Source organism: Myotis yumanensis, unplaced genomic scaffold, assembly GCF_028538775.1.
Source record: "Myotis yumanensis isolate MYYU_CA2020_CCGP unplaced genomic scaffold, mMyoYum1.0.hap1 SCAF_16, whole genome shotgun sequence".
Lineage (NCBI taxonomy): Eukaryota > Metazoa > Chordata > Mammalia > Chiroptera > Vespertilionidae > Myotis > Myotis yumanensis.
In genome coordinates this window covers 34,413,319-34,425,965 of record NW_027223767.1, presented here as the reverse complement: position 1 = coordinate 34,425,965, position 12,647 = coordinate 34,413,319, and the positions used below count along the sequence as shown (strand labels likewise).

General features: G+C 43.0%; 1 protein-coding gene and 1 pseudogene across 1 annotated transcript; both read right to left on the bottom strand.

Annotated features, from left to right (window-relative positions):
- Positions 1-3,952: 3,952 nt before the first annotated feature.
- On the bottom strand, positions 3,953-10,182 carry TACO1 (translational activator of cytochrome c oxidase I). Its single transcript, XM_070393009.1, has 5 exons — positions 9,736-10,182; positions 9,327-9,433; positions 7,841-7,968; positions 7,164-7,341; positions 3,953-6,826 (listed from the first exon to the last, which is right to left on the bottom strand). Exons 1-5 carry the CDS (start codon positions 10,013-10,015, stop codon positions 6,626-6,628), a joined length of 894 nt encoding a protein of 297 aa, XP_070249110.1. The 5' UTR covers positions 10,016-10,182; the 3' UTR covers positions 3,953-6,625.
- A 989-nt stretch (positions 10,183-11,171) lies between these two features.
- On the bottom strand, positions 11,172-11,519 carry LOC138994905 (small ribosomal subunit protein eS26 pseudogene; annotated as a pseudogene).
- Positions 11,520-12,647: the final 1,128 nt, after the last annotated feature.

Below are 12,647 nucleotides of genomic sequence, written 5' to 3'. Positions count from 1 at the left end.
CTCCAGCCCCCCATTGTTCCACATTTTGTACACCCAGATGTTCACCACAGTTGCCTAGGGCTCCCTTCCTCTGGCCCCTGTTAAGTGTAATGTAAATGAGATGCCAGAGTTCTCTTCCTCAGATGTGATTTCCAGCTGTTAACGAAGAACCTTTAGTGGGGGCTTTAAGAATTACCTTACACTCCTCTTTATTTATACCCCCACCCAAATATTTATCTGGCCTTTTGTCCTGTTAAGTTTATTTTTTTCTTGAACAAGCTTTTAAGTCTATCATTTTCCCTGTTGATTAGATCCCTATCCAGTTTATTATAGCTCCTTAACCATAATAACCTTTTTTTTTTTCTGGGAAGGGGAGCTTGAGTATAGGGAAAAGAAAATTAATATTATCAGTCATTTACTATAGGCCAGGAATGTCCTCTCATTTCGTCTTCCTAATAATTATTTTTTAATTTTTAATTTTTTTATTTCAGAGAGGAAGGGAGAGGGAGAGAGAGATAGAAACATCAGTGATGGGAGAGAATCATTGATTGGCTGCCTCCTGCATGCTCCACACTGGGGACTGAGCCTGCAGGCATGTGCCCTGACTGGGAATTGAACTGAACTGTGATCTCCTGGTTCATAGGTCAGTGCTCAACCACTGAACCATGCCGGCTGGGCCCTAATCATTCTGAGGTCATTAATACTATTCGCATTTAAATAATGAAAATAAAACTCAGAGAACTTAAGTACCATGTACAGATGATAGAGTCAGGATTCATAACAGGACTATCTGATCCCCAAAGGCTATGTTTTTGCACTAGGCCAGTGTTTTTCAACCATTTAAAAAAAATTATTATTATCATCACCTTCCAAGTTAAATTTTCTTCCAGATGAGAGAAATTAAATATGAAGGAATAAGATTTTGTTAGGTAGGGTTGAGCTTTGAAGGCCACACACCATTGTATTATCTAAGATTTTTTTCACCCGTTAAGAATCTCTTTTCACCCAGAATAAAACCCAAACTCTGTCACCCCTTTGGGGATATCACTCTGTTGAGAGTGAAATAGGCTTATGCTGGAGGTCCTAATCTGCCAGTTTGAGGCTCAGATCCGACCCTTTATTTTATTCACCTGAGATAAATGTTTTTTAAAAGACACATTTATGCCAGTAGAAATCTAGCTCCCATTTCATGGTCTGTATCCAAGGGTCTATTCCAGGGGTGGGCAAACTTTTTGACTCGAGGGCCACAATGGGTTCTTAAACTGGACCGGAGGGCCGGAACAAAAGCATGGATGGAGTGTTTGTGTGAACTAATATAAATTCAAAGTAAACATCATTACATAAAAGGGTATGGTCTTTTTTTTTTTTAGTTTTATTCATTTCAAACGGCTGTGGGCCGTAGTTTGCCCACGGCTGTTTTCAGCAGCTTCTCTTGGAATACAAAGCACCTAGAGTACTTTCTTCATCAAAGCACTTATCCTACTCTAAAACACATCTCCAGTTTAACGTTTTACACTGAACTCTGGATTCTTTTCCCCATACCACCAAATCCCCGGGAGGTAACTCCTCTGTTACCCAATTCTTAAAATCTTCCTTGATTTTACTCTTTCTCTAACACCCCTATATTCAATCATTCAACAAATCTTTCTGCTCTTATTTCAAAATGTATCTGTTCTTGCTTCAAAATGTATCTGGACCCAACCACATCTTACCACTACCAGCCCAGTCCAAGCCACCGTCCTCTCTCTTGGAGCACTGCTCTCCCTATTTCCTCTATGGTCACCCAACAAATGATTCTCCACATAGCAGCCAGATTCTTATAAAATGTAAGTCAGGTCATGTCACACCCCTGCTGTCAACCCTTCAATGGCTTTCCATCACACAATAAAAACCAAACGCTGCTCTAGCTGGTTTTGCTCAGTGGATAGAGCGTTGACCCATGGATTGAAGGGTCCCGGATGCAATTACGGTCAAGGGCACATACCTCGGTTGCAGGCTCAATCCCTAGCCCTGGTCAGTGGATGTTCGGGAGGCAACCAATTGGTGTGTCTCTCTCACATCCATGTTTCTCTCTCTGTCTTTGCCCTCCCTTCCACTCTCTCTAAAAATCAATGGAAAACTATCCTCGGGTTTGGATTAACAAAAATAAATTAATTAATTAATTTTAAAAAACCACAAACTCTGTCATGGCCTTCCAGGTCCAACAGGAGTTGGCCCCCATCATCCTCTCCTACCTCATCTCTACCACTCTCCCTTGATCGTTGCTCTCTAGCCACAATGGCCTTCTCACCAGAGTTTGAACCTACCAGACTCAGGCTCTTTCACCTCAGGTACTTGCCGTTTGGTCTGCCTGATACACTCTTCCCCAGGATGTCCCAGGGCTAATTCCTGCTTTTCATTCAGGTCGCTGCTCAAATGTCAACTCTTAAAGAGTTCCTAACCACCTCATCCAAAATAGCCTCTCTCCCCTCCATCATTCTGGAGCTTCATATTGTGTTATTTTTGTTCATAGTGCCCGAATTATGTATTTATTTATCTGTCTTTCCTCCAACTACGATGAACATAAGCTATGTAGGATCAGGGATTTTGTTCTGTTCATTGCCCTATCACCAGCAGTTAGAATAGAGCCTCTTATGTAGTGGAGAACAGCATACAACTACTTAATACGTCTCCAGCTGAAAAGAACCTTCTGACTTTTCTTCTACCTTTCTAGAAATTACTTTCTTTGAGGGCTTCGTTTCCATCGTCTGTCCCTTAACCAGCCATTTCAACCATTTCCACGCTGCAGTCGCCACACTGGACTTTCTTCCAAGCTCCAGAGCCATCGCCCCTTGAGTATCCCACAGGCACCTCAAGTTCTCCAGGCCCAAATGGAATTCATTATTTTCCTCCCTAGTTTCCTCCCTATTTCTTCTGTCCATCTTCAGTTCCCCAAGTTGGATGCCTTTGAGTTATCTACCTTGGAGAGCTCTTCCTCTCTATTCCCTTCCCCCAAAGCTAGCTAATCTTGACTATGGTTTTCCCATTTCCCACCTCCACCAACCCCATCATTGATATTCTACTTCTCACCACACAACCACTGGCAGTTCCTCAAGTGTGACTCTTGCCTCTAAACCACGTGCTATTTTCTGTTTCGAATACTCTTCTCCACTCTCCCTTAACATACATGGTGAGGCAGAAGTAGGTTTATAGTTGTTCATATGGAAAAATAATAAAAGAGCCATAGCTGGTTTGGCTCAGTGGATAGAGCGTTGGCAGACTGGAGGGTCCCGGGTTCGATTCCAGTCAAGGGCACATGCTCAGGTTGCGGGCTCAATCCCCAGTAGGGGCTGTGCAGGAGGCAGCTGATTGATGATTCTCTCTCATCATTGATGTTTCTATCTCTATCTCCCTCTCCCTTCCTCTCTGAAATCAATAAAAATATATTTAAAAATAAATAATAAAAGAATAAATTGTTTTTCATATACTCACAACTGTAAACCTACTTTTGCTCCACCATGTATGTTAACTTAATTCTCAAAACAACTCTATGAAATAGGTACTATTATCCCCCTTTTACAGTTGAAGAAATAGCTGCAGAGAGGTTAAGTTCTCATCCAAGGTTTCTAGCAACTGACAATCAGAATTTGTTCCCCAGCAGATTGGTTCCAATGAGTAGAATAATATAGATAAATGGTAGTTATATTGCAGGCAATGGGATTAGATGGGACTTTTATTGTTATATATTTCAATAAGGGTTGGCTTCTTAAAAAACAATAAATGTTACCTTTCTGGCAGTGACAACAGAAAGAGAAAAAAAGGAAAGAGAAAAAATTGCTATCCCATTCACTGTCTGGAGACAGAATAAAGTGATTTGTCAAGGCCAGTGTGGTATCTCTCATAACACTGTTTTGTCAGAACTACTGATTCATTTCTCTTTATAGATTTCTCCAGAGCAGTCTGCAAGGATTCAAATAAAAGTCTAAAGTTGGGATCTCTTAGAGTTTGATGTTTTATTGACTGCTATGCTATGTTTCAGAGACAGAAAAGAAAGTAACTCAACCACATGGTTGAATTGTCATAGTGGGCTGGAGGCAGAGCCTTCATTGTTCCTTCACTGTTCCTGTTCCATTCAGCCAGGGCCTCTGGCAGAGGGTGGGGGGCAGTTACATATCACATGAACGCTTCTTTTAAGAGTCAAAGCAATGGATAGAGCCTATCACAGATACCTCCAACCCACTGAAAGGACATCTGAAAATGAACCCATGCCAGCTCTAAGGTGCTAAATAATTTTATGTTGCTAAGGCAGTGACCAAAGATAAGGCAAGGGCAGGCCAGGACCAGAGCCCATTCTTTTGACTTTAAGGTACACCTGACTCCCATCCTCTCACATGCTGTCCTCCTAGTTGGACAATATTGTGACTAGTTTTCTTCTTCTTTTTGTTTTAAAATGTTTCCCCTGATGAAAGTAATACATGATTATGAAAACAAAACTCAGTTATAACATTACCATCCAGAGATAACCAGTTTTGACATTTTGGTACAATTTCTTTTAGTCTTTTTTAAAAAGACATTTTTATGGTTTGATACATATTTTAAATTTGGGCCATACAATATAGTTTTGCATCTTTGTTTTCCATTTAACATTATATTGTAAATATTTCCTCTGACATATTCTTTGAGAAATAATAGCTAGTGGCAGAATAACCCATACTATCTTTAACTATTCAGTTAAATAGTTATTTAACTACCCTATGTAGGTAATGGTCTTTTCACCAGATCTAGAGGCAGAACAAGTTCAAGTAAGGTTTCATTTCTGCCTTTTCCATATTAACTGCAGGAAAGGCTAAGGCACCACCAGGGGTCAGTGCAGAGCCATCTAGTATGCCTTGATGTAAGAAAATTGGTTAAAGAATCCCTATTAACAAATCCTATCTATTAAAGCACTATTCCACATAAGTAGCAAATTCTCTTCCTTAGTTCAGAAATGATCACATTCCTCCAAGTTTATACTCAACATTTACAAAACAGCTATTTTGTAAACTAAGGTCTAGTATTAGACCTGTTCTTACCTGCTTGGTATGAGGTCATTTGTACATAAAATACTTGGCCTAACTATTTTCTAGGTTTGTTGTGAATATCAAATAAATAAAATGTATTATAATTTATGAAGTAGCATTTAAACTTTTAAGTTGCCCTATTTTAATGATGTGCTATTCAGATATTTAGATAAGTTATCTTTTAAAAACTAAAGAATCCCAGGTAGTATGATGATAATGAAAGGAGGTATAAGAGCATATACTTTGGCATGATCGTGGATTATTTCATTGGTTTTCCTTTCCCTAGCCTTCACTCTTCAGATGCTTAAGTCATCAAAGAATTAGTAATCTGTTTTTCCTAGAAGCTGAAGTTGTCATCTATAACTAATTTCGTTTTAGTTCTTTTCCATCCTCATTTACCTGAGACTTCTTCATGAAAATTGCTCTGAGCTCAGACTGGCTTAAACAACTTACAAATAGCTGAATAGCAGGGATCAAAAAGCCAGTCCAGGCCTGACATGCTGATGGGCTTCAGAACAGGTGGTTGACACTCCTGGCCTCTCTAAACCCAGAAGTGACTATTAGAAGCAAAAATCACCAAGGGCCCTATTTCCCACCTGGCCAGGCTTTTGATTCAGCCTTCTGTTCTCATTTCCTCTCCTGTTCCTAGTACCTCACCATCTGGCATTAGGGATGAAGAGGAGCTAGGGTTGGGCATTCTGGGGACCAAGCACCTTTCTAAACCAGCTTGGTATGGTCTTTTCTGAGAGTAACCTAATCTGCTGACTGGTCCACTCTAACAAATCTCAGAGCACACAGGGGCCTGGGCAAAGCAGGAGTCTCTTATCATTGGCACTTGATTTCCTATTGAGCCAGAGCCTTCAGCTCCCTGGCACACAAAGAGAATAAGAATGCATGTGCAGCAGCTTGCACTGGCCTAGGACAGCTTCCCCTGAGGTCCTATGTCTTAGAGTAGGATCTAACACAGGGTACCAATTGAACACCTAGTGCTCTTGATAAGTATAGTTCCTGGTACATAGTAGGTGTTTGATAAACATCAGTTGCATGAATGAATGACAGGTTTAGGCCATTAGACCTGCATTAGAGCATAGAGTGTCTGGAGAGAGTTACATTCCTATAGTCAATCAAAAAAACAAACAAACCACAAAACAAAACAAACATAAATAACAGTCCTGGGATTGGAGTAGTGGAACTAGGCTTACAGACTTGAAAGGTAGTCAAGAGGGTCTTAACAGCTGGACACAAACCCAGAAAACTCAAGAGCCATATACAACAATGCAGCAACACAGATCCATCACTCTTATTTAAGAGTATATGGGCCCTCACAGCACCTACCATCCCCAGAAGGGCCAACTTCCTGAGATCACAGTCTGACCAGCTGACTAGCCCCACTCTGCATCCAGGAGGGAATGGGGAGACACCAGCGGAGCTGACAAAGAGGCCCCAGAGAAGTATGGGGGTTCCTGTGCCCACAAAGCTGTAGATCTTATGCCTTTGAACCTGCTAGGCTACAGACCTACTTCAGTCTAGAGGACACTGTAGAAGCCTGTGCTCCAGAACAAGCTGCCAGTTGCCTAGGAAGGAGCTGGAGGGCACATACAGTCTGGTTACTCAATGTTGTCATAGACCTGGATCACGTCCTCATGGTTGCCAAGAGCCTGGATGAGGTGGGCAGCCTGTTCCAGGTCCGGGTCAGCCAACCGCACCTTTGTGTTGGGGATGAATTCTTGTGCACAGGACACAGGACACAAGCCCAGGGAGTCCAACTTCTTCCTCACTTGATGCAGTGAAGAGGCATCACAAATAAACTAGGGACAAAGCAAAGTCAAGAGATGAGGAGCCAGGAGATAACAGGACAAAGCGAGACAGAATGTCACAACACCTGAATGGAACTACTATAATATATCTCTCGGCTTAAGCTCTTCACTGGCAGAGATGTCATTTTCAATTGTTCTGAATCCTCCTCACAGTCCTGGGTAGAGCAAGTCCTACCTAGTATTCACGTAATAAACGTTTGTGCAATGTGTGAAGTCTTTTATCTCATCTGTACCCCCGGTGCAGGAAAGAAGAAACAGAGAGGCATGCCTTAATGCATCTATTAGGGCCCTCTTGGAAGTCCACCAAACACTAAGGCTTCATACTTACTTTAAAAATGTTTTGTTCCTCTTCGTCTTCAGTTTCGTTAACATCCTCAGCTCCTGCTTCAATCGCCAGCTCCAGGGCACGCTCTAGGTTCACTTCTTTCTTCTCTTTATCCTTCACTCCAATCACGATCACCCCCTTTTTGTCAAAGGAGTGGCGAGCTCCTTCAGCCATCATTCCCCTGATAAAGAAAATGGGCCAGAACAAATGCCTTTAGATGCTCAGCTTCCACACAGCACTGCATGTCTCTCTTCCACCTCGCCTCTGGAGCATATACAGACATGGAGCAGCTCTCTTCCTGAAGAAGATGCAGCCACCACTAATCCAGTAATCCAAATATATCCCCACCCTCTATTTTCTGCCCTGACTTAAGTTTAGAGGATGCAAAGACTTTGCTCATCAGTTCCTATGCCATTTAGATTCCAGTCCTGGTGGTACATTTTAAGATGTGGACATTATAAGGCTATAGATGAGATGGGATAAAGAGCCCCTTCTACAGTTATGAACAAGTCTTTTGGATCCTACCTAGTACAGAACACATTAAGGGAGACTAAATTAGCCCATTTAGATTCTGCTAAGGATGAAGAATGTATAAAATCTGAACCAGTACCAGAAAGGACAGTACTTTCCTTGCACAGAATTAAAACCTAAAGGCTCCTCCACTTTCCCCACACACCTACCCATTCTTGTTCAGGATATGTTTGATGTCCGAAAGGCACTTGGGGCCACTGTTAGATAATGCCTCAATGAGCAGAGAAGAGCCACCAGGGCCTCGACCCTCATACAACAAATAAATGTCCTTGGTTTTCTGCAAAAAAACACAACATAAGCACATTTTCCTGTTTCCCAATCCCGCACCCCGCCCCCCCCCTGCCCCCCCCCCCCCCCCCCCAGAACCACAGGCACCACCCGTACAGTTGACTCCATAAATGGGCTCTTTGGGCTTGAGCCTAAGCTCTCAAGTGTTTATTTTTGTGTCTCTCCCCTCCCCCTTTTAGAGGAGGCCCATGGGACCAACATTTAAGATAATTAGAAGTACTACCCCTTACCTGGAAAGGAGTCTGTTTCTCTGGTCCCTGAACAATCAATTAGCCATGTCCCAGCTTTGATTCCTCTTCTCCCCAGCAGAATTTCACACCTATCCACCCTTGTAACTCCAACCAAAACTCAACTTCCTTCATCCTATCCCTTATGAGATCCACCTGTGCTCCCACCCTGCGCTGCTGAGCACCGCTACACAAAGTTGCATACCTACGCCTTTTCACAAGAGCCACTGAATATAGCATGGCCTCCAAATTTCAAACAATCGATCAAAAACTATAATGACCAATCTCATCTGGATCTCCCATGCCACTTTGCCCATGCATCCAATCCTTGCCACTTCTCTTCAAGCACCCTGCCTGCTGCCTTTCCAGGAACTCTCAACTGATAACTTCTCCCTTCCTCTTGCACAAAGGAAATAAACCACCACCAGGTGGGGAAAAAATCCCCTGACTCTACCACCTTATCTACACCAGGCCAACATGAAGACAATATTTGTGATAGAGCAAGGTTCTGGAGTCTGTCTGTTTTCAGTTCTGTCAATTCTGTGTGACTTGGTCAAGTCACCTAACCTTTCTGTGTCTCAGTCTCCACTTAAGGTTGTTCTGAGGACTCAGTGAAATAATGCATTCCATTTTCTTATCAAAGTGCTTGGCCTGCAGTAAGCACTCAGCTATTAGCTATTAAGATGATTATTACTTCTTCAGATCCTTCCCACTTGTCCAGAGGAAGAGGTCCTCTCACCTGGGCTCTATCACTGTCATCTGAACTCTCCCTCTTTCTACTGGCTTTTCTCCTTTGTGCGCAAATATCAGAAAAACAAATCCTTCCTCAGTCTAACATCAGAACTTTCCCCACACTGTGCTCACTCTTTCTACCCCATCTCCTCACAACTCAGCTGAGCAGTCCTAGGTTCTATGACTCTGTACACTGTCTATCCATCCTATTCCTGATTGTGCTCCCATAACCAATGGCCAAGGAGAGCCACCAAAAGGTTCTGGATTGAAGGTGTCAACCACATTGCTACCCTTCTCTCTGATAATTTAAGGAGTGGCTGGTGGCCTTTCAGACATGGATCCTGTAAAGGCTCTGATCAATAACAAGAATGTCAAATCGAGGACACACCTCCGTTTTCAGCGCTGCCTCAATCGTTGACTTGGGCATGTGCTTGTTGCGACACACCTCTAAGATGTGGGCCAGGTTGCTGTTGAGCTCAGGGTTGGGGCCTCCTTCTGAGATAGAAAAGAACGAGTAAAGTCATCTAATTATTTCCAGACCTATACCCCATCATTACCCAAAAGAGTGGCAAGTCACCACTTTGTTCTCAGTTAGTCTAGAATACTTTACCCAGTGTTTGTATGAAATATGGAGGAGAAATATTTTAGAAAAGTTTTTAATTCACTCTGTCTTTAGGAAAATGAAGGGCCAGGGATGGGGATAGGCCCTGACCCAGCTCCCGGACAAATTAGGCAAATGAGGCCTTGGGCACGGAGAGGGCAGTAGGACCAGCCGTGGGTGACGGTCAGGTTCTCACCTTTAACCGCTAGGCGGATGCTCAAAGTAAGCTTGGAGAAGATGCGACTCCTTTCAGTGTCCTTGGGACCCTTGATATGTCGGACTTTGGACCACTTGTTGTGCCCGGCGGGGACTGCGGTGGTGAGGTGCAGCGTCCGGCCCCGAGCGGGGCTACAGCCCGGGGCATGGGGCTGAGAACCTGGGGAGACGCACGGAAGAGCCGCCTGGGCTCCAGGGCCTAGAGCCCGCAAGCATGGTGCAGCGGTCCTGCTCAAATAGACAGTGGCCCAAGCCGCCATTGGCTCCGACCCTGGGCCAAGGTCAGCAAGAACAGAGAAAGGGCAGCGGCCAAAGTCATCAGCCAGTCCGGTCACCGCCGGATCAAGCAGGTCAGGAGCCTGCGGTCCCCTTCACCTGCCACCGGTGACTCAAGGGCTTAGGCCCGCCAGGAGCAGCCGGAACTCCACGGACACCGCGCCGCACCCGCAGCAGCGGGAGTGGGTCATCTGGCTGGTGTAACACACTTCCTTTTTCCGGTCCGTTCTAAAAACGCGTCCCCACCGCTCTCAAAATCCGTTCCGCATCTGCACGCACTCCACCTCGGCTGCCCTGGGGAGCGCAGGACTTTATTTCCCACAATGATCTAGTAGAGATACGTCTGAGTTAGTAAACTAATTTTGCTTCTGAATTGCTTGCCAACTCTGAGCAGGTCCAGAATGATAAATATTTTGTTGTTGCAAAGAAATGTGTACTTCAACAACCGCATTTTACAGGAAAAGAAATCGCCGCCCAGAGTTGTGATTTACCTAATCATTTGATCTCTCTGAACTTCCTTCTCGGTATTTGTAAATAAGGACGCTACTAGTACTTGCTTTACATAAGAAGGTTAAAAACACAAAATAAGCTCTTGCAGCTTTAAAAGAACAGTCTTATGTAAACAGCAGAGCGATCATAGTGTTGAAGCCCCTAAATGCAAGAGGGCTTGCGATTCAGATGAGACTGGCCATTCTGAAGAGGGAGGATGATCAGAAACGCTTTCTGGAGCTAAAGTCCCCTCTCCATTTTCCCTTCTGCTCTCCCAAAAGAGAAAACGGAGGCCATTAGAAGGAGAAGACAGAGAAGAAATTAAGTGGCAATTGCTAAAAAACTTTCTTATGGCTTTTCATACTGATGAAATGAAATTCAAAGGAGTTGGTCTGTTAAGGAGCAGGACAAGTGTGAAGTTGGATTAGGAGAGTGTGAAGTTTAAGCAAGTTACTTTATTTTCCTAGATTTCAGTTTCCTTGCAAGGATTAAATGAGATAATGGATGGAAAGTACATGGGCATGGATTTTATGTTAGTTATTATTAGATAAGTACCTCCATAATCTCAGATCTACTCTTTTTTTCTTAAGTACAATTTCCATTTATTTTCCCCCCAGAGAACTTTTCTTCACTCCTTAAGGACTTAGTTCCTTACATGGGCTTTGGTGGAGGTTGTGGGGCAGCACCCGCAGGTCTAAATTGGGGTGCGGGTGTTGGGTCCTTCTGGGCTTCCTGAGAACAATTCTTGACTACCTTGCTGTGAATGGCACAGCTCACACAGTGATGTAGTTTCACATATAGCTTGGGAAGCACATAGGCATCGAAGACACTTGCTTCAGAGATGTCACTAACGGCTGGGGCCTCAACTATGTTTCAAATGACAAACTTCTTAATGGACTTGTCCTTGGGCATGCATCGGGTTCAGTTGGTGCAACGAATAGGCTGCACATGGCCTCGGCCTTTTTTGGAACAACTGTTATTCCTTCTTTTCTTGGTCATCTTGGAAATGAGGACCCGAGAGCTCAGATCTACTCTTTTTGTTGTTGTTGTTCTCATGTCCTGACATTATACTCTGGTTGGAGGGAATTACTGTACTCTGAATATGAGTTCTTTATCATCTCTTTGCTTCTCTCTGTCTCGCTAAGATCTCTGACTCAAGACCCAGTTCAGCTGTCACCTCCCCAGTAAAAGAGTCCACCTTTGAATTTTAAGCTATAACTCACAGTTCACTTATGCATTGTTCTTTTCTTACTGTTTGTTATCCAAGCTACTTGGGCTCAGCACTCTCCTCCTTGTATTTGCAGATTAGAAATACCAGATTGCTGGGTGGAAGTGGAACAGGGTGTATGGGGGATAAATGGTGATGGGGAAAAAAAATAAAATAAAAATTGTTGCTTTAAAAGAAAGGAAGGAAGGCCAGATTTCTTCTAGTACTTCTCCTAATTCCTATATTAAGCACAAACTTGTGTCTTTGCTAGTCTGTGTCCTACCTCACTTCACCCTGATAATTTGTTTTTCCTTCAAGATTCAGCTCAGGCATTATTTCCCAACAAAGGAAAACATCTCCAAATTCTTTAGTTGGGCTCAGATGCCCTACTCTGTGTGCTCACATAATCTTTCATGCATGTCTCAAAATGTTTATGTCCGCCTCTGCTATGATATTAAATTATTTAGAGAACTGTATTCCTTTGCCTAGAATACTTCTTGTTTTTAAATAACAACTTTAACATATAATTCACAAAGTCACCAATTTAAAGTGTACAAGTTTTGAGTATATTCACAGATTCGTTCTGCCATTACCACAATTTTACATTTTAATCACTTTCCAAAGAAATCCTGTACCCATTTCTCCCAGTTACCCAAATCCTAGGCAATCACCATTTTATTTCTGTCTCTATGGGTTTGCCTATTCTAGACATTTTATGTGAATGGAATCTCAAAATATATGGTCCTTTATGACTAGCTTCTTTCACTTAGCTTGTTTTCGGGGTTCATACATGTTGTAGCATGTATCAGTACTCATTCCTTTTTATTACCAAGTAATATTCCATTGTATGAATAGAGCACATTTTATTTATCTATTCATCGGTTGATGGACATTTGTGTTATTTCTACCTTTTGACTATC

Bases quoted from the DNA above. Each gene is read 5' to 3' on its own strand.
- TACO1 (XM_070393009.1), bottom strand. From the start codon at position 10,015: ATGGCGGCTTGGGCCACTGTCTATTTGAGCAGGACCGCTGCACCATGC. The intron at 9,434-9,735 runs GTGAGAACCTGA...TTTCTATCTCAG, and splicing joins CATCCGCCTAGCGGTTAAAG to AAGGAGGCCCCAACCCTGAG. The intron at 7,969-9,326 runs GTGTGTCCTCGA...GTTTTTTTGCAG, and splicing joins AGGCAGCGCTGAAAACGGAG to AAAACCAAGGACATTTATTT.